Source organism: Thalia democratica, chromosome 7 (genome assembly GCF_965202585.1).
Source record: "Thalia democratica chromosome 7, ktThaDemo2.hap1.1, whole genome shotgun sequence".
Lineage (NCBI taxonomy): Eukaryota > Metazoa > Chordata > Thaliacea > Salpida > Salpidae > Thalia > Thalia democratica.
Window position 1 is genome coordinate 56516479 of NC_139171.1, and position 19469 is coordinate 56535947.

At 24.1% G+C, this 19469-nt stretch overlaps 1 protein-coding gene across 1 annotated transcript; it reads left to right on the forward strand.

Moving 5' to 3' along the window:
• Positions 1-9574: 9574 nt before the first annotated feature.
• Positions 9575-13158, forward strand: LOC145840543 (ATP synthase F(0) complex subunit g, mitochondrial-like). The gene is made up of 2 exons (XM_082947840.1): positions 9575-9742; positions 12946-13158. Exons 1-2 carry the CDS (start codon positions 9589-9591, stop codon positions 13089-13091), a joined length of 300 nt encoding a protein of 99 aa, XP_082803966.1. The 5' UTR covers positions 9575-9588; the 3' UTR covers positions 13092-13158.
• The last annotated feature ends 6311 nt before the right edge of the window (positions 13159-19469 follow it).

A 19469-nucleotide genomic window follows, 5' to 3' on the forward strand; every position in this document is an offset into this window, starting at 1 on the left:
AATTTAATTAGTGTAGTTTCTTTTTAAACTAATCCACGAAAACAATAAAGTAGTTTTTAATTTTGAAACTTATTTACTGTAAATAAAAATGTAATTGTAATATTCTAATTTTTATCTTATCATTTTTTGTTAAAAACAAATACTTTATAACTTACTATATACATTAATGTTTTAGTTTAATAAGCTGTTGAAAAAATTTAAACTAAAGATTTTTTCAAGTTTACAAGCTTATATTTTTAAGATTAGTTTACTTTTATTTCTGAAACTATTTTTTGTTAAAACTAAGTTTTCAACAATTTTTACTAAGCGAAATAATAAAATCATTTAGCAATTTAAACAGAAAAATGTCTATTTTTACCCGTGTTATAACCATTTTGTTAGTTTAAAGAGCGAATTTTCGAAATACTTCAATAAATTAAAAAAAAACTTATGAGATTTATTTTTTCATATAGTACAATTTTTTACCAAAATGTCTAATAAAATGTTATTCATTTTACTTTTATACGCTTCTCAAGCTTAAATTATCAAGTGTAGAAGACAAATTTTTTGTTTTAAATATAAATATATAAGGTTTCAGAAAAGGTTTAACTTGATTTTTTAGTCTAACATTAATGATTTTTTTTACTTTAATTCTAACCTGATGCTATTATAAAACTACCTAAAAGCTTTAAACTATTCTATGTAAAATTTAAAATTTAATTTTTAGTTTTATTCTTAGATTTTATCAATTCGTTTTTTTTTCTATTTTGACTAGTTTGCTTAAAAAAACACAAATTTTTTAAAAATTAACTTTGACTTTTTTGTTTATTTACTGATTTATTAATAAACCGTTTTCTTTTTAAATTATTATTGAAGTGTAATATTAATTTGTAAATATATAAGGTGAAACTTAAAAAATTAACTCACAATCTATAAAATTGCTTTGAAAAAGAAGAATCTTATGATACAAATTTTAGTTACTTTACTGTTTATAAGTAGTTTGAAAAAGTTTTTTTCTACCATTGAAAACAAGCTTACTATTATTTTAACTTTGGAAAATTTAAACTTAAACTTGATTTGTATGATAAAAACAACTTTTAGAAATATAAAACTATTTTATTTTATTTTTTTTGGACAACAAAAAAAATAAACGGCTCAAAACAAAATTTTGTCAAAGAAACTAGTGCACAAAAAAAGCTTTTGGTTATCTAGTCGAACACTTATGTACTGGGATTTAACGTCTTAAAATGTATGTCTGTCTAAATTTATAAATTTTTTTAATAAACAGCTTTGGAACAAAAAAAAATAAATCAAAAAATTTTTTTTATTAGTTTTTTTTGAACCTTTAAAGGCTAAGTTAACAAATATAGAGAAAAATGTTAAGTTTTAGCAGTATTTAATACTTAAACGATTAAATTTTAATTGGTCAAAAGTGTTGTAAATAGTTAAGTATTAGCTCACAATTTACGTACATCTTAATGGTTTTAAGGTTTTCTTAAACTTCTACCTAAAAATTTGAATTTTTTTTTAGTAAAGATTTTATCATATTTTTTTATCGATAAAACTGAAAAGAAAAACTAAAATGAGATAATTTTCTCTTAATTTGAATAAAATATAATTTAATTTGTTATTTTTAACTGTATCTAAGTAGTTATTGTGTTAAAAACTAAAAAAAAGAAAACAATTTTGAATTATAAACTGTATTAAAGGATGTAACACTCTAAAATAGTTTTGATTGTATAGAATTTTAATATTATATTTTTAACCAGATAAGGTGTAAAAGTACTTTCATACTTCTTTGTTGTAAAATATGTTTTTGGGTTTTTACTTTTATGTCTTCAAGGTTATTTCCCTGAAACAGCTTTCCAACATTTTACCCTTCAACTGCACTACACAAAAATTAAATAAGATTTGAGAAAACAAATTGATTGAAACAATCACTAACCTGTAAAATGTGACATGATAACAATTTTTTTTTTTCGAAAGGTTTGTAAATGATGTAAAAAATGGTGTTTGGTTTAAAAGTTGGTGTTTGAAAACTTTTGGTTGTGGATGCAAAAACAGAATTTCTGTTGTATATGTGTTGGCTATGGGTTTTGTTCTTGCAAGTTTTCAAAGCCTTCATTAGGACTCCTACACTATCAGGCCACACATATGAAATGTAATTTTTGTGCATATTAACTTTCGTACATATTTTTAACATATTATTAAACTGTCATATTAGATAATTTATTCTTACCATCATTTATTGAATGTTCCTATTAAATAACACACAGCAGCACCACCCAAGCAGATATACAATATTGTATGTGCAGATAAAACAAACTATAATATACTACCATTTTAAGATCATCTAGGCTTTTTAAATTTATTTGATTTTGTCAAGTATAGCTATCAGGGTTGCCTCATACTCAGAATAATTCAGGCTAGTTTGAACTTTTAAATTATTTCAGGCCCACTATCAACAGTTAGAAGTTTTATTTTGAAAAAACTCAGATTGGTGCAGGCTAGTTTTGATAGTTTTTTTCAAATCAAAGGTTAGTTTTATTTACTAAAAACAATTTTTTTTAAGAACTGTGTTTTTTATATAGTTTTGTCATTCTTTTAGTGGTTTAGAATATTTAACTTGTTAAAAAGTAACTTTTTCAAAATTGTGGTCAAGTTAAATTTTTAAATTATCTTTCTTAAAAATAATGTAGACTCAGGCTTGCTTAGTGTAACTTAGCTAGTTTTTTTTTCACTTATGTGAAATTATTTTGTCCAAATTTTGACACCTTGTTTTTAAGAAATTTTTAACTGTACCACAAAAGTCGAATAACTTTGATAAATAAGTGATCAAAGTAAATGAATCCAGAATGTTTATACAGAAAGGTTCATGCTCAAGAAGTTAAATAAAAAACTTCACCAAAAATCTACATCCTCTACTTAACACAATTTTTTTAACTTATAAAGTTACTGGGTCAATATTCTTGATTAATTCACTTGAAGGAAATGTGATTGATATATAAAATCACCTTTTTGTTGCTTTTCTAATATTTTATTAAACATTTGATTAATTCCAACTTTTTGTTACTTATAGACTACAGATATATATATACTACAATACCAAAATTAATGAAGTTGTTGGCTCTTAATCCAAATTAGTAGATAAGTTTCTGTGATTTATATATATATATATGAATATTTAAACATCAAGTTTAATATAAAGGAAAATCAAGGTTCTATCAGACTAGTTTAATTTCATTTTGAAAATCTCAGGCTAGCTTTTATGAGCTCAAATTGTTATTATTTTTATTAAAGCTCAAGTTTTCAAGTTTTGATCATACCAAATCAATCATCAGTCTACTGAAAGCTTGTGGTATGATGATCAAACCTTGTGATCTTGAGCTTGTCTCACTGCATACAAAACTCCAGGCTTTGGTTCTGTAGACTTCTGCCAATAATTTTGTTTCTTTAAAGCTGTTATCTAATTTTGTAGGCAAAACTTTTGTTATTTTTATTTTTATGTTGTTATAACTTGTTTTGTTTTTGGCTCCTAATACTTATTTAACGTTTTTGAAAATCCAGCTAGTTTTTATATTGTATATGGTTTGATGATAGGGTTTTAATCCTGTAAGGTTCAACTCTTGGACTTTTTAAGGCTGACATTTTAATTCCTACACACTTCAGGAACTTTAGGCTGGATTTTTTGCTTCAAAAGTTAACAAATATGAAACATTGTATTCAATAAGTTATTATTATAAACCTTCAGAAAAGTTAATTATATATTTTATTTTATACATATATATATAAGTGATTATTCCAGGATGGTCATTTTTTATTAAAACTAGGAATTTGATACTTTCTGAAGTAAACCTTTTATTTAGGATAAAAATAAGAAAAAAAGACTCTTGAAATACAGTTATTATCTAAAAAATGATTCAATTTAGGTAAAAATAATTCTCATAATTCTAAAAAATTTTGAACCCTCTTTGGCCTTAATTGATCTATAGCAGGGGTTGGCAGGTTAAAAAGGAATGTTTTTTTATGTGCTTTAAACAACATATTTAAATACTATTTTTATGAACAAAAATAAATTAGGCGATGAATATCCTTTAAATAATACACTAAAATTTTATTTTTGGGCTTTCGAAAGTATTAGTATATTAAAATAGTTGAATAAAAATTTTAATGTGGCCCGCGGGCCGCAGTTTGCCGACCCCTGATCTATAGTAATAAAATACTTTGTATTAAGGTCATAGGAAGAGTTAAACATTTTTTATTTAAATTAGCATAAGGCTTTGTATCAGGGTTTCCCAAACTAAGCCATTTTTCTCTTGGGGCCATTATAAAAAATTATAACACCATAGGCAACAAGGAGTAGACATCAAATCAAGGAGAGTAAAAATCAAGGGGGGACATGAGTAGTAAAGCGGCCCCAGGGGGCAATATTTTAAGATTTACACTAGATATTCTGAATTTGATGATGAAGAAAAAAAAAGGGGTTTAGCTGATTTAATGGTAGTTTTCTATAAAATCTTGTCGTAGGGGGCCATAGCTTTTTATATTTCTTTAAAGGTGGCATTTAACACCTGTCCTAAACATGAGGTTAAAAGGTATCCAAGTGGTGTACGACTTGATAACCAAAAGGTTTTTTTGTGCACCAGGTCCTAGAACCAAATGTTTGAGCTTTTTTTTTTGTAGTTCAATAAACAATATTATAAAAAAAAATAAAGGAAACCCTGTTTTAAATTGAAACTTAAACTGTATCTTGAAGATACTTTTTAATATAATAGAAAAAAATTAAGAGATGTTATAGCCAATTGTGTAAAAAGTTTCTGATACAAATGTATTGAGAGAACTTTTATTGCCAATTTTATCAGAATGTTAAAAAAACTACTAAAATTTATCTCTCCATCATTTTTTAATCAATTTATCTCAAATTTTCAGGAAACTTTCCTCACTTAATAGAATTTTTTTTAATGATTTGAAAAAATATAAACTGAGTGTTTTATCAACAAAAAAATTAAATAAAAAAGATTACTCAAAATTTAAAAAGTTCCAAAAAACGGATTGTTTGTTTTTTAATTTAAGGGCACAGGGGGTTGAAAAACTTTTTTCTCAATTTGATCTTATTTTGTATAGTTTTTACTAAGCTACAAGATGCTTTTTACAGATTTTAAAAATCCAAGATAGTTTTTGAGATATAGCTAATCAAAGTTGGAGGCAACAATAGGTTCCTTATCAGAGGCCCAAGCTATAACAGCAAATAACTAGAAATCACTAAAAATCTATCTTCTACGTTTTTATAGATAACTACCTCCAATTTTAGAGAATATTCCTTGCAATATTTAGAAAATTCTGTTAGATCAAAATTAAAAAAAATAAAATATAATAATTTTATATAAAAGAAAAACTTTTGCTACATGTACAAAAATTTTCAGCCAAAGATGTAAAATTTTGAAGGTCCTATAAAGTTTGCATAAGGGTTGTTTTCAGAAAATGTAATTAGCGTAACAGGGGTAAACGTAACAGTCATAACGTTTTTTGTGTTGTTTATTTATGTGAATTTCTCAAAAAGTTAAACTAAGCTTTACTCAAAATTTTTCATTTTTGAGGAGAAATAAATGCATTATGAATCTAAAGAGCACACAAGTGTTTAAACAAGTCTAAATGTTTTAAAACCATTGTTTTTTTATGAGTCACTTGTTTAGACTGAAAGTTAAAAAAAAAATTAAACATTTTATTTGTTAAACATTTTAGTTTAAATTGTTGACTTTTAAAAAACTATTTAGGTTTTTCTCTAGGAACTTCACTGGTAAATTAAACATAATTTTTTATTATTATTTATAACTAGTTTGAAAGTATATAGAAACATTTAGTAACTTAATAAAACTTTTTTAATATACAATTTACTTTTTGAGTAAATTATTTGAAAGATTCAGTATTTCATATGATACAGAAATTAAAGAGTTTGTATCAATTTCAAACCTTGGTCTTATGTTTCGCTTAAAACAGGGTTGCCAAAAAAGCTGGAATCCTGAATAAACCTCAAGTTTGACAATTTAGGCAAAATAACTTGAAAGAGAAATTTTGTAAAATACCTAGAATTTTAAACAAACAATTTAAATTTCTAACAATTTTTAAATGTAAAATGATAAAATCTTGATTAGATACAAAAATTCTATCATATGTAATATTTTTTTTTTTACTATTACAAAACATTTTTCAAGTATCATTACAGTAACTTTTAAATATTCTTATGCCATCTAGAACACATTTCTAGCAAAAATTTAATTTTTTACTAGAAATTGATAAAACTAAACTTTTTATTTTAAAAATCTGGAAGAAGTTACTAAATATAACAGAAAACCTTTGGTAACTCTGTTAAAAAATCAACTCTATTAATATTAAGGGCATAGGGGGGGGTAAACACCCTTTTTTGGTTTTTTATCTTATTTTATATAGTTTTTACTAAGCTACAAGATGCTTTTTACAGATTTAAAAAATTCAAAATATTTTTTGAGATATAGCCGGTCAAAGTCGGAGGCAACAATAGGATCCTTATGGGAGGCGCAAACTAAAACGGCAAATAACTAGAAATTACTAAAAATCTATCTCCTCCTAGGTTTTTTGAGATAACTACCTCAAACTTTCAGGAAATGTTCCTTGCAGTATTTAGAAAATTCTGTCGGAACAGAATTTGAAAAAATTAAAAAATAAAAATTTTATAACAAAAAAACAAAAAAAAAACTGTTTTTTTTGTTTATTTTTTATATAAAATTTTTATTTTTTATTTTTTTTAAAATTCCTTCCGACAGAATTTTCTAAATATATCAAGGAACATTTCCTGAAAGTTTGAAGTAGTTATCTCAAAAAATGTAGGAGAAGATAGATTTTTAGTGAAATAGTCTATTTTTGCCGTTTTAGTTTGCGCCTCCTATAAGGATCCTATTGTTGCCTCCGACTTTGACCGGCTATATCTCAAAAATTATTTTGAATTTTTTAAATCTGTAAAAAGCATCTTGTAGCTTAGTAAAAACTATATAAAATAAGATAAAAAACCAAAAAAGGGTGTTTACCCCCCCCTATGCCCTTAACATAAATATCTTCAATAACATAAATCTGTTTTAAAACCTGTATTTTTGTGTTATTTTATGTTTTTTAATAATTCTGTAGTTTGATTTTTTAGTTTCTTATTACATTTAAAAGTTGAAAGTTTTTTATTAATATTATTATTTAAACTTATTGTGAAAACAATTTGTTTTATACTTAAAAAAAGTTGAAATCTTTAAGATTTGAAATTAAATAACTATAACTTGTAAATTTGGAATTTATTAAATGGCTTTTTTAATCAAATATTTTTTATTGTCAAATTAAATGGTAAATTTGTTAAAAACAAAAATTGCAAACAGGAATTTTTTTTTAAAATTATGTAATTTTTTAAAACGAAAGTATTATGGGTTACAAACCTTATAACTGATTGTTGCAAAAATGTAGTTTCTGATGTCCTTTGTATTGTTTGTACTGGATTACATGACACAATTTATGTATTTATAATGTACATAATTTTTTTAAACTTTAGTATTTTTCTGAGTATAACTTATTGTACAAATCTAAATTGAAAGCATTTCAAAATGAGTGTCTAATACTTTTTACTGTTTTTTTAGATTCAGTATGCTGTTTAAAAATAATGTTTTTGGTTAGTCTAATACTTTTTTTTTGTTCTGCTATAAATTTTAACTTGTGTTTTATAGATTTTGTATCTAACTAATTTATTATATGTTTTGGTTTTAAGAAAACAAATAGAGAGATCTCAACTACTGGAGGATGAATTTATTCTCCAGTATAATAATAAAATAGTATAACAATATATAATATTAATAATGAGTTTATTTTACAAACTAAGTTTCGGTCAAAGACCTCGTCACTGCTAAAATAAATTTTATTCAAATAGAATAACTAATTTATGTTTTTTTAATTTTTTCTCATATTTTGGATGCCCTTCAATTTAAGTGGCCTAAGTTTTTGAGCCAAAGTCCAATATTGGACAGCAAACATTTATACTGATGCTGTGATAAATAAACATTTAATGAGGCCAGCAGCCTTTTATACGAGTTAAGGGCATAGGGGGGGGGGTAAAGTAATTTCTTCACAATGTGATCTTATTTTATATAGTTTTTACTAAGCTACAAGATGCTTCTTACAGATTTTAAAAATTCAAAACAGTTTTTGAGATATTGCCGGTTAAAGTTGGAGGCAACAATAGGTTCCTTATGGGAGGCGCAAACTAAAACGGCAAATAACTAGAAATCACTAAAAATCTATCTTCTCCAACATTTTTTGAGATAACTACCTCAAATTTTAGAGAATGTTCCTTGTAATAATTAAAAATTTCTATCTGAACAAAATTAAAAAAAAAAGTTTTGTAGCAAAAAAACAAAAAAAAAACTTGTTTTATTGTTAATTTTTTATCTAAAATTTATATTTTTTAATTTAAAAAAAAATTCTTTCTAACAGAGTTTTTTAAAAATATCAAGGATCACTTCCTAAATTTTGAGGTAGTTATCTCAAAAAATTTTGGAGAAGATAGATTTTTAGTGAGATAGTCTATTTTCGTGGTTTTAGTTTATGCCTCCCATAAGGAACCTATTGTTTCCTCCAACTTAGACTGGCTATATCTCAAAAACTATATTGAATTTTCAAAATCTTTAAAAAGAATTTTGTAGCTTATTTAAAACTATATAAATTGAGATCAAATTGTGAAAAAAGTGTTAACTTTCCTATACCCTTGAGGACTAAACTCATGTAAAAGTATTAATTGAAAAGATCTCTGCAGCCCATATAATTTTTTAAAAGTTTTACTTTAAAATGAAAAAAAAAAACATTTAATAAATCATACAGTGATTAGAACAGACATTACTTTAAACCGGTTTTTGATTTGATGCTTTATGCACTAAGTCTTTAATCTGAGTAAGGCTTGGTGCATATTGTATATCAAATATGAAAAACGTGTGACATAGTTTTTGTTTTATATGGTTTGTACTTAAAAGATTTAATGTAGAGTGCTGTATGCCAAGTTTCAAATAAAAAAATAAATATGTAATGAAGTTAACATAAAGTTGATAGAAAAAGTTTAAAAAAGAGCATTTTTTAAAACAACTTCATTAAAAAGCCTTTACTTTTAGTTAGTTATTTTTATCTAAATAGCAGGCCTAAAAGCGGCAGTTTGCCAAATCACTGATTTAAATAGTCAAGTATTTGAATAAAAATCTAGTTTTTAACTTACTTGTACTTTTTATTAAAGGTAATAGTTTAAGGGCAAAGAAAGGGTAGCAAATTTTTTTTTTGCAATTTGATCTTATTTTAAAAAGTTTTTAAAAAAAATAGGATCAAGTTCAATTAGGATCAATTAGGCGTAAAAAGGGAAAGTAGATAAGGAAATATTTTTTAATTTCTGCTAATGATAATCTTATCAAGTGAGTTTTAAAAACTCTAACATAGATATTTCAAAAACACTTCTTTTCTTTAAAATAGTAATAACATACAGTATAAACTTTAATTCTTAGTTCTTGTTTTTATACCATGATGTAAGTTTCACTATCTTGACAGAATTTAAATAAAATCAACATGAGCAAGTTGGTGGCAAAACTTTCAGCACAGGTTCCAGTATTGATGGAGGCAGCAAAACCTCAATTGAGCAAGTTCATGTATTACGCAAAAGTAGAACTTCGCCCGCCCACCCCTGTTGAAGTTGGACAGGCCATCCCTCTTCTTACTAAAGGTTTGTAATTAAATATTTTGTAAAAATTCATTTCGAGTTGTTTTGCAATCAACTCCTCTTGGGTCTGTTAATGTTGGTATTTGAAAATTTTTCTTTGAGAAGTACTCTTTTAAGAAAATAGTTAAGTTTAGGCTGATTTTTCTTATGTTACCTATCTATTTAATTATTTTATTTATATTTTTACATTTATTTATCTATAATTTAAATATTTTGTATGTGTAATAATAATCAAGCAGAAATTTAGACAATATTGACAATTTTTTTTAAGAAGTCTTTGAATTTAGTTGAGAATAAAAATTGTATTATGGAAAACATTTTAAATTTACTGATTTTAAAGCTCTTTTTTTATTTTTTTTTAAGTATAAGTTTTTCAAAATACTATTAAACTTTCTAATATTTGCTGTAGCTAGTAACCTTAATTAAAAATAATCTAAAGTAAGCATAAAGTCATTTAATTATTTTGATATTTTTTACTCAAACTTGTATAACTTTTCAATGACTTTCAGGACAGAAAAGTCTGAGTTGTAGTCCAAATACAAACTTAAGTATTTTGTTTAGTGACCTAGTTATTCAGCTTTTAAAACATAATGCATATTTGAGCACTATAGACAAATATGCCAATAAAAAAAATTGTTGTTTGCAAATTAATTAACATTTTAATTGTTTGTTTATTGTATAATGTATTTTAGCGTTTTTAAAACAAACAAAATGTAAAATACCCAAGTCATGCACAAAAAATCTCAATTTTTTTACATAACTTTATTTTGTTGTAAAGTTACACAACCACTGCTCTATTTCATTAAAAATCTAGAAATTTTAAAACTTTCCTTGTATTAAAGAATGTGAGGTTGTATATTTTTAACAATTTTAGCTTATTATGATAAGTTTTTTAATTTTACATGTACTTTTTTAAAAAAAGTTTATTTAGTGTTTTAACTTAAGTATAATTCTAATATTTGTAGTAAGTAAGGTAAAAACAGCTTCATGTTTTTTAATAGCTTTTACTGAAATATGTAAGATTTATTAATTTTAGAATGTTTGTCCTTTTCGAACTTCTCTGAAGCATTAAGAAATTAAAATAATATAAGCTAGCTCTTAGAAATATTTTCGAATAATAGTTTACAAGAAAAACCTTTTTCAGAGACTTTGAAATTGTAGTTATGTTTTATGTAAAAACTTTTAATTGTTTAAACTAACTAACTTAATAAAAGTTAATATTCTGAATGACTTCGGTGATTTTATAACGCTCTAAAACATCTATTTTAAATTTATTTTTTTAATCTAACATTAAGCAAAATTTATGTTATCTTAAAAAAAATAATAAAGTTTTCCTTTATTTACACGCAAACTTTATTCTGTTTATTTCTAAATATAGTTTTAATTTTCAAAAGCACGATTTTAGTTTATAACAAGTGTTGTTTATATTGTAATCTTTAAATTTTGACTTTAGTTAAATTGCTCACTAGTATGCTTTAAAAAACTTTTGACTATTGTTATTTTTAATTCATTAAATGTTATGTAAAATGTAAATTTTTGAAACCTAGTTAAATCATCCCCATTATTTAACTGCTTTTTGCCTTAAATAGATATCGTTTTGTAGTTCAGTTTTTATTTTTTAATACTTTTATATATATATATACTTATCAATTATTTGCAATCTTTATGTTGTTTCTGATTGATAGACAAAACTTCTTTAAAAAAAGTCTTCTTAACTCTGTTTATACTTTAAAAAATTTTTTATTTAGTATATAATTATTGGTTATACACATTTTATGTTTATAAATAAGTTATAATAACTCTAAAATTTATTAACATTATGTAGAAAAGTTAATTAGCTTTGATTTTGCTACAAATTACTTTCTACAAACATTTTATGTTTATAAATATATTATATTAACTCTTAAAGTAATAAATATTGTTTATTGACATATACTTTTAAATGTTTATTTATGTTTTAACTGTGTATAATGTTTTTCATTATTATGTTACAATTAAAACAATTTAAGCGTTTTATTCAACATAATAACCTTTGATTTAGAATATTTTTTGATATACAAAACTTGTTGCTTTTAAGTAAACTGTTAAATAATAACTAGTTAGGAAAATAAAATATGTGTTCTTTAACAAAAGTTTAATAAGCATCAAGCGTATATACGAAAGTGTAAAATTTTAGTTTATAATAGTAATGCTTTCTCAATTATTATAACTCGTGCATTTTTATATTTAATAAATATAATAGTGTAAGTACATTTATGATGTTGTTGAAAAAACAAAATACTTATATACAAATAAAAACACATCTACACATTTTAAAAATGATTCTTTTTTTTTTTTTTACTGTTGCCTTCAAGTTTTGTATGGATGTTTTGCTTTCAAGAGTGGTAACTTTCTTGGAAATATTAAGTTATAGATTATAAAATATTGTATAAGTTATTTGAGTTTTATTGTGTTTAAAATAAACACCATACTTTATTATGGTAACGATAAATAGTTATATTAAAATGTTTCCAAAATTCCTTATCTAAATAGTTAATCTTAGTTTTTTTATCAGTTAAATAAGTTTTAGTATCAATACATATTTAAAAATTGTAGTAAATAGCTCTAAAACTAAAGTAAATACTTTACCTCAAAAGGCAACAAGTATAATTTTTTTTACTTCACATAATTTATAGTAAACCGTTTAAATTTAATCACATAAATTGGTATAAACAATGTTATTATGATCTAACTTTGAAAAATTTATATTATTTTATTAACATAGGGACTGGCAATTAGAAGTAGTAATTTACGTTATACCATAATAAACTTAAAAAAAAGCTATTGATAAAACAAGTACAAACATAATAATATAGTTACTTTTAAACAGAGTTCATAAATTATCCCCTATTCTTTTTTTAAAGTTTTTCATCAAAGCAATAAGTACTTTTAAGTACAAATGATAACATTTTATTCACAATCGAGAATTTAAACAATTTATTTATAGTGATATGTTTTTATCTCAAAAAGCAACTTAAAGAATGCATTAGAAATTTTATTAATATGTAAATAATTCCAACACAAGAATATTAAATGTATATATTTGTACGCAAATAATTTACTACTAAACAGTGTAATTTCAAATTAATTATCAAAACTATCAATGTGTAAGTACAAAACACAACAAAATACAGTTATTTATAAACAAGTTCAATATTATCACACAGGAATCTCCAATGTGACTTCAATGCAGTTCACACAGCTACCAGTGAAACAAGCGCTTTTGAACGCCATGGTCTTCACTGAAGTTTGCTGCTGGTTCTTTGTTGGTGAGGTCATTGGAAGGGGCAGCCTCGTCGGATACGACGTTTAATTTCTATCTAGTTTAATTATGTTATCTCAATATACTTTGGTTTCGTGTTAATAAAGGTTTAATCAGATCGCTTTTTATTTATGATTATTAAAATCTAAATTTCTAAGCTGATGTAGGTCTCAATCAATGTGCTTAAAAATAGATTGAACTAATTGTTTTATTCCAATCTGATTTTTTTTTACTTTTTTAGATTAATTCATTCGTTATACATATCCTAATTTCTTTTATTTATAGTAAAAATGTATGATAGGTAAAAACTAGCCTATGATTTAAAACAGACTTATTTGGTCATAGGTTAATAAAAGCCTTAATAACTAGTCAATAATTGAATTGGCCGAATACTTATAAAGTTGTTTTTAATTTAAGGTTATTCACATTATAACCTGAACTAAGTATACTTAGTTCAAGTTATAATATGGTATTCAAAACTATAAAATTCAATTTTGTAAATATTGTACTGAATTAACAAATGTCAAAAGTTACTATAAAACAGATAAATTCATCCTTCCAAATTATTTTATTTAAGAGTTGTTGATAATTTAACTTAAATTCTTAATTTTAACTATCTTTAATTTAAATTTCAAAGTATCTTATTTTAAAGCCTTAATGTTTAATTAATGAACACTTATTTTTAACTCTTATTTTATAAATGTATATATTTTTGACAATTTCGTTTTATAGAAGAGTTCAAGGTATTAAAAGAATTAGGACTGACTTGTATTAAAAACTTTAAATATGAGCCATATTATTATATAAATAAAAACAATTGTTTCTAGAATTATACTATCATAAATGAAGTTGGTTAGAATATAGCATTTTTAATATTTACTTTTTTCACTTAGTTTTTTAAGACTTGATGATCTAAGTTAAAGAACACATGTCATTAATAACTTCTAAATTTGGTAATTATGTTGTTTATGTTATTGTCTGAAATTGTAGTTATATATATTGTGGATATAGACAATTTTGCAACAAAATACCTTCCATAAGTTAATAATTAGAATGAAAACAGAATTTTCTTAGGGTTATGTTGAAAGAATAATCCAAAATTTAGAAACTGAGTATATATTACAGTCACCTCTTGAAAAATTACGCACATTGTGTCAACAGCATAAGTGCGTAACTAAATGAGAAGTAAAAAGTATACATGCTATATTGGATGTTTTCTCAAATGAATTTGATTAAATACAGTTTGGAAATTTTACCATTTTTTTTGTTTTTACCAACTTTAAATTTATTTAAAAATTGTCTATGTGTGTACAAAATATTTTTTTACTTAGTTCTTTACCCACCTAAGATTAATCTTGACTTTATGATTTATCTTTCTTTCAACTCAATAAGAGATTTATTGAGCATTAAATGAAACTTTATGCTATAGATACTGTTGGAGTTGCTCATTGTACCTTATTTAGTATGAAGGGCCTAAGACACCTAAAATATAAAAAGCAAAGCCATAGAGTTCTATAGATTCCTCATGAAAGGCACCAATTGAAAATGTTTAAGTCTGAAATTTATTTAAGACCTTTACTTTTATTTAAACAATCTTATTATAATTTTTGTCAGAAAACCTGGAACCTCGAGCAACTTGAAGTTTGTCAAGTAAGACATTATAATGATTTTATAGTATTAAATATTTTTAATAAATAATAAATAAATAATTTGTCCAAACATTGATATTAAAAGTGAGTTAAGCTTATTTGCAGATGATGCCAAAATCTTTAGTCAGTCAAATACTTCATTACAACTATCTTTAGATAATATTTACATATGGTTAAAAACAAGAAAACTAAACTTAAATCCTAGCAAATGTAAAATTCTAACCATTAACAAAAAAGAATCTTCTCCAACTGACCTCTTAATCAATAACATTAAGTTACCAGAAATTAAAGTTTTTAAAGATTTAGGAATTTATATTTCCAAAGATTTGAAATGGAATGAACATATCAACTATTTATATAAGATTGCAAAAACTACATGTTATCAAATATTGAAAAGTTTTAAAACTAATTCTGCTTCAATTCTGACAAAACTATTTAAAACATACGTTCGCCCTAAACTTGAGTTTAGTACCCAAATTTGGTCACCCCATTTAAAAAAGGATATTAACAAAATTGAATCTGTGCAAAGGAGTTTTACCCGTCATATTTGTAATCGTTGCAACATATCTTACACGTCATATAATGATAGAATGATTAAATTTGGATTGAAATCACTGGAATATAGAAGATGGGAATTTGATTTATTAATTCTTTACAAAATTATCAATGGCAAATATAAAAGTTTTTTTAACCAGTTTTTTAATTTTTCCCAAAATAAATATCAACTAAGAGGAAATAATTTGAAAATAAAATGTAAACATGATTTTCAAAACAGTCAGTGGCAAGGCGCATTTTTTCACAGAGCAAAAGCTATGTGGAACAGACTACCTCAGGATATAGTATCTTGTGAGAGGGTAGAACAATTTCGTTTAAAGCTAAAAAGATTTGACTTAAATACGATAAATACCAGTAAAATTAACTAATTTTCCACTGTAACAAAAGGAAAAATATTCGTTTCCCTACGCCTCCCCCCTACAAACTACTAGTTTACTTATATATTTTGTAGTTATGAATATTGTTTTATAAGCCATGATTTTAGACAAACTTCTTTACTGTGTGTACTAAGTAATATATAAATTTGAATTTTTTAAACTGAATTTTTAATTTAGTTCATTTGTTTATCATATTGTGTTTAACTTTGTGTTTCCATTTAAATTATGTTTGTATATATATATATGTATAATTAATCTTAAAGTTTTAAATATAAGTTTATTTTCTTTTTCTCTTTTTGTGTGTCCTGTTTAAGTGGCTCAGGTTTTGATGCCTGAGTCCAACATTGCACAATAAACAATATAATAAAAATAATAAATATTAACTAAATTTTATAACAAAATCTGATTAAATATTTCTGCTTATCGGTCCGTAGCTTACCGACGCGTGCACTAAATATCGTAAAACATATTCGGACTTTAAGGATAACTTAAAAGTTTAGTGATGGAAAATTATAAAGATAAGAACACAAGGCTAGAAATGAACAATCTTTTAAGGATATAAATTAATTAAAAAAAAAAAACTTTTTTTTTAAACATTTGTCCATTAACTTTTAAAAATTGAGTTGACGCAGTTGACAGAATTTTAAAACTTGAACTTTATTTTGTATTAGAATAGTTTTCAAGTAAATAGATCAACAAAGTAAAAATATTAAAGTCATGCAAGAATTTTTTTACTATACTTTTATTAAGCTATAATTGTATTTAAAATGAGAATAATTTGGTTCAACATCTTGCTAATCTTTATCCAGAATAAGCTGAAAAATAACATTCAAAACAGTTTTGTAACACATTTTAAGGTTTTGGTAGTAATGTTTATTTTACTCATATAATGACAACAAACATATTAGATAGCAGATTTCGATAAAAACAAAAATAAACTATAAGTAGTTACTAAAGACTTTTAGCAAAACACTTTAAGGGTAAAATGTAGATACTTAAAACCAAAGAGTACAATTAAAAAAAAAAATTAAACCAAAGTTAAAAAGAAACAAACATTATAAAAAGTATTAACATTTTATTTACAAGTTATTTTGAAACATTATCTTGATTATTGTTGTTATTTTTATTTTTCAGACTGTTAGCTGTTTTCAGGTGTGGTTGATTACAGTTGTAACTAGATGTTGGTGTAACTGATTCCTGTTAAAAACATGCACATAAATATAAAATTATTAAAAATAAACAAAAACAGATAAAATATTAAATAAGTTTTTAATAGCTTGTATAAAAAATTTAAAATTTTTTAAGTATAAACCAACCTGAAAAGATGCTGAGTTTCAAACTTCATTTTCTGTGGATTAAACTTAAGCAGTGTCCTTTAAAAAACGTTACGATAAACAAAATTGAACAAATATATATGTTATAAAACAATTGAAGTATATTCAAGATTAAATATAAAGATACCAAATAAAGTTTTTACCATATGGAAGGTATCTCTGTATAACTTTCAAAGGTCCGTCAATAACGTCTACTTTTCTGAATTTCTTTCTTCTATTCATGAGCCATTTCTAAAAAAAAATTGGTAGTAGACAAAATAAAAAAGGAGATGAAGTTAAAAATAATAATGAACAATGGACCTAGGAATAAACGTTTTTTAGGCTTCTAATGCTTGGCAAGGAAAGTTTTTGATATCTTCTCTCAAATAAATAAATTGTTAAAAGTTAAAAGTCAGAAACTGCAAATAAAAATAAGCCATTTTGAACAGTATAAAACATACAGTTTTTTAAATACAGTGAACAATGATTTTACAATTGTTTTATTTATTATTTATATTTCAATCACAATTCTATAAAAATTTTTCAATCTTTTTTAAATTCAACTCTCACATCAATCTTTTTTATAGTGCAACCGAGCGCTCTAGCAAGCAACTTCTTATCCTGATGCTTCCAAATTGTCAGGTTGTAGCAGAAAAGATATGAATGCAACACGAGTAACTGCCATTTATCAAACCTTGGTCTTTGTTTTCTGTTTTGTAAATTAGTTAGTTGTTAAGTACAAATATTATCTATCGGAATTAAGAAACTAATAATATAACCAAATAAAGTCTACATAATCACTTTATTTTGTTAATGTGATAAATATAACAACTTAAAACAGTTAAAAAGTATAGCAAAAAAAGGAATAGAGTAATAGACGTTGTGCAATAGTATGAATTTTCTTAAATGATTTTTCCTTAAAAAATATAGTTGTACTAAATGTGCATAGTTTGTAGTAGAAGTACATATAAGAATAACATCAACACATCGAATTATCAACTATAAAAAAGTTGCAGAAATCAAATAAAAACCACAAACAACCAACTTAGAAGTCCTAAACTAACGACGATATACAAACTAAACATGAGTGACAAAAACAATACAAAGGTAAAAAAAAAAGTATAACAAATATAAAAAAACATTATAGAATTTATAGAAAACAAAATTAAAAAATTTAAAGTGTTATAGAGTTCAAAATAATTAAAAAATATCTAAATAAACTTTTTAATAACGAAATAAACATTTAAAATGTAGTAATATAAAAATCTAACGATATTGATATTGTTTGTTGAACGATAAAAATAGCGCTCAAAAATTTTGGTCTAAGGACCTGGTGTACAAAATAGATGTTAAGTAAGTGTAAAAGTAAGACTAACTTAAAAATTACATTTGAAAGTGTTTATAATGTTTTGTATTTTTGTAAATTAAGCGAAAAAAGTTTAGTACTTTATACTTATATTATAACTCATTGTTGAAAAATCGATGCTTAAAATTTGACTTTTGATAATCAACTTCATACTTAAAATTAATAAAAAACTTACAAGTAGTCAGACTTAAAGATTTTTTTGGTACTTAAAAAATATGTTTCGTGTTTTACAATTTAAATGAATTTTAAATAGTTTATTTCGTTTAAAAAGGGTATTTATTTTTTCTTAATCTATAGTCCTTTGAGTAAATTATTAATTTGAAGTTTGACTATTAATTGAACAAATGTATTATTATTTGTTGTACTTTTTGCTTTATTTTATTAAGAAATATATAAAATAAATAGTTAAGTTTAGATAGTGTTAAAATAAAACAATAAAAGAACTTTACCTTATACCAAAATTTCGACGGTTTTCCTGTCTCATCGACCGTGGACTATAAACTTGTCTACTGCTAGAAGATCTACTTATAGATTGATGTTGTCCACTGGTAACTACATAATCTCCCTGATTGAAGTTCTCGTAGTTACGTCTTGACCTTAACAAGTTTAACTGCACATTTTTTTCTGCATCCTGTTTTTTAATTAGTATTTTCTAAATTAGTTAAATAAAGACTTTAAAATTTTAATTGTTGTGTATTGTGTAATGACTTTTTATACGTACAACTTATAATTATGAAATTTTTAAAGGAGCTATGCTTTATTATTATTTTTTTTAATTTTACATATAGTTATCCTAAGTTATGAGTACATCATATTTTTGCTTTTTATTGTATAATATATTTCTTGCCACTAAAACACAATTGAATTTTTGTTGTATAAATTTTTTTTTTCCTGTTTTCCCATTTGTAAAAACTTTTTAAACAAACCTTTAGTAGTTTTACAACTAAAATGAATAGTAATTTTTGTTCAATATAAGTCAAGAGTACTTTACTATCTAGAACATAAGTTAATTTATTTAGATAACCTTTACAAATTTAACAAAACTTTTACACAGCCTAATGGTTATATGATACATTAGGAAAAATATCCTAAAGCATGAGTCTAATAGATTTTTAACTATATTTAAACCTTGATAGTTATCCTATTTATTAATAAGATTTTAAATGTCA

Excerpts from the sequence above, each read along its gene's own strand:
- LOC145840543 (XM_082947840.1), top strand. The coding sequence starts at position 9,589 with ATGAGCAAGTTGGTGGCAAAACTTTCAGCACAGGTTCCAGTATTGATG. Across the intron at positions 9,743-12,945 it reads CATCCCTCTTCTTACTAAAG|GAATCTCCAATGTGACTTCA; the intron begins GTTTGTAATTAA and ends ATTATCACACAG.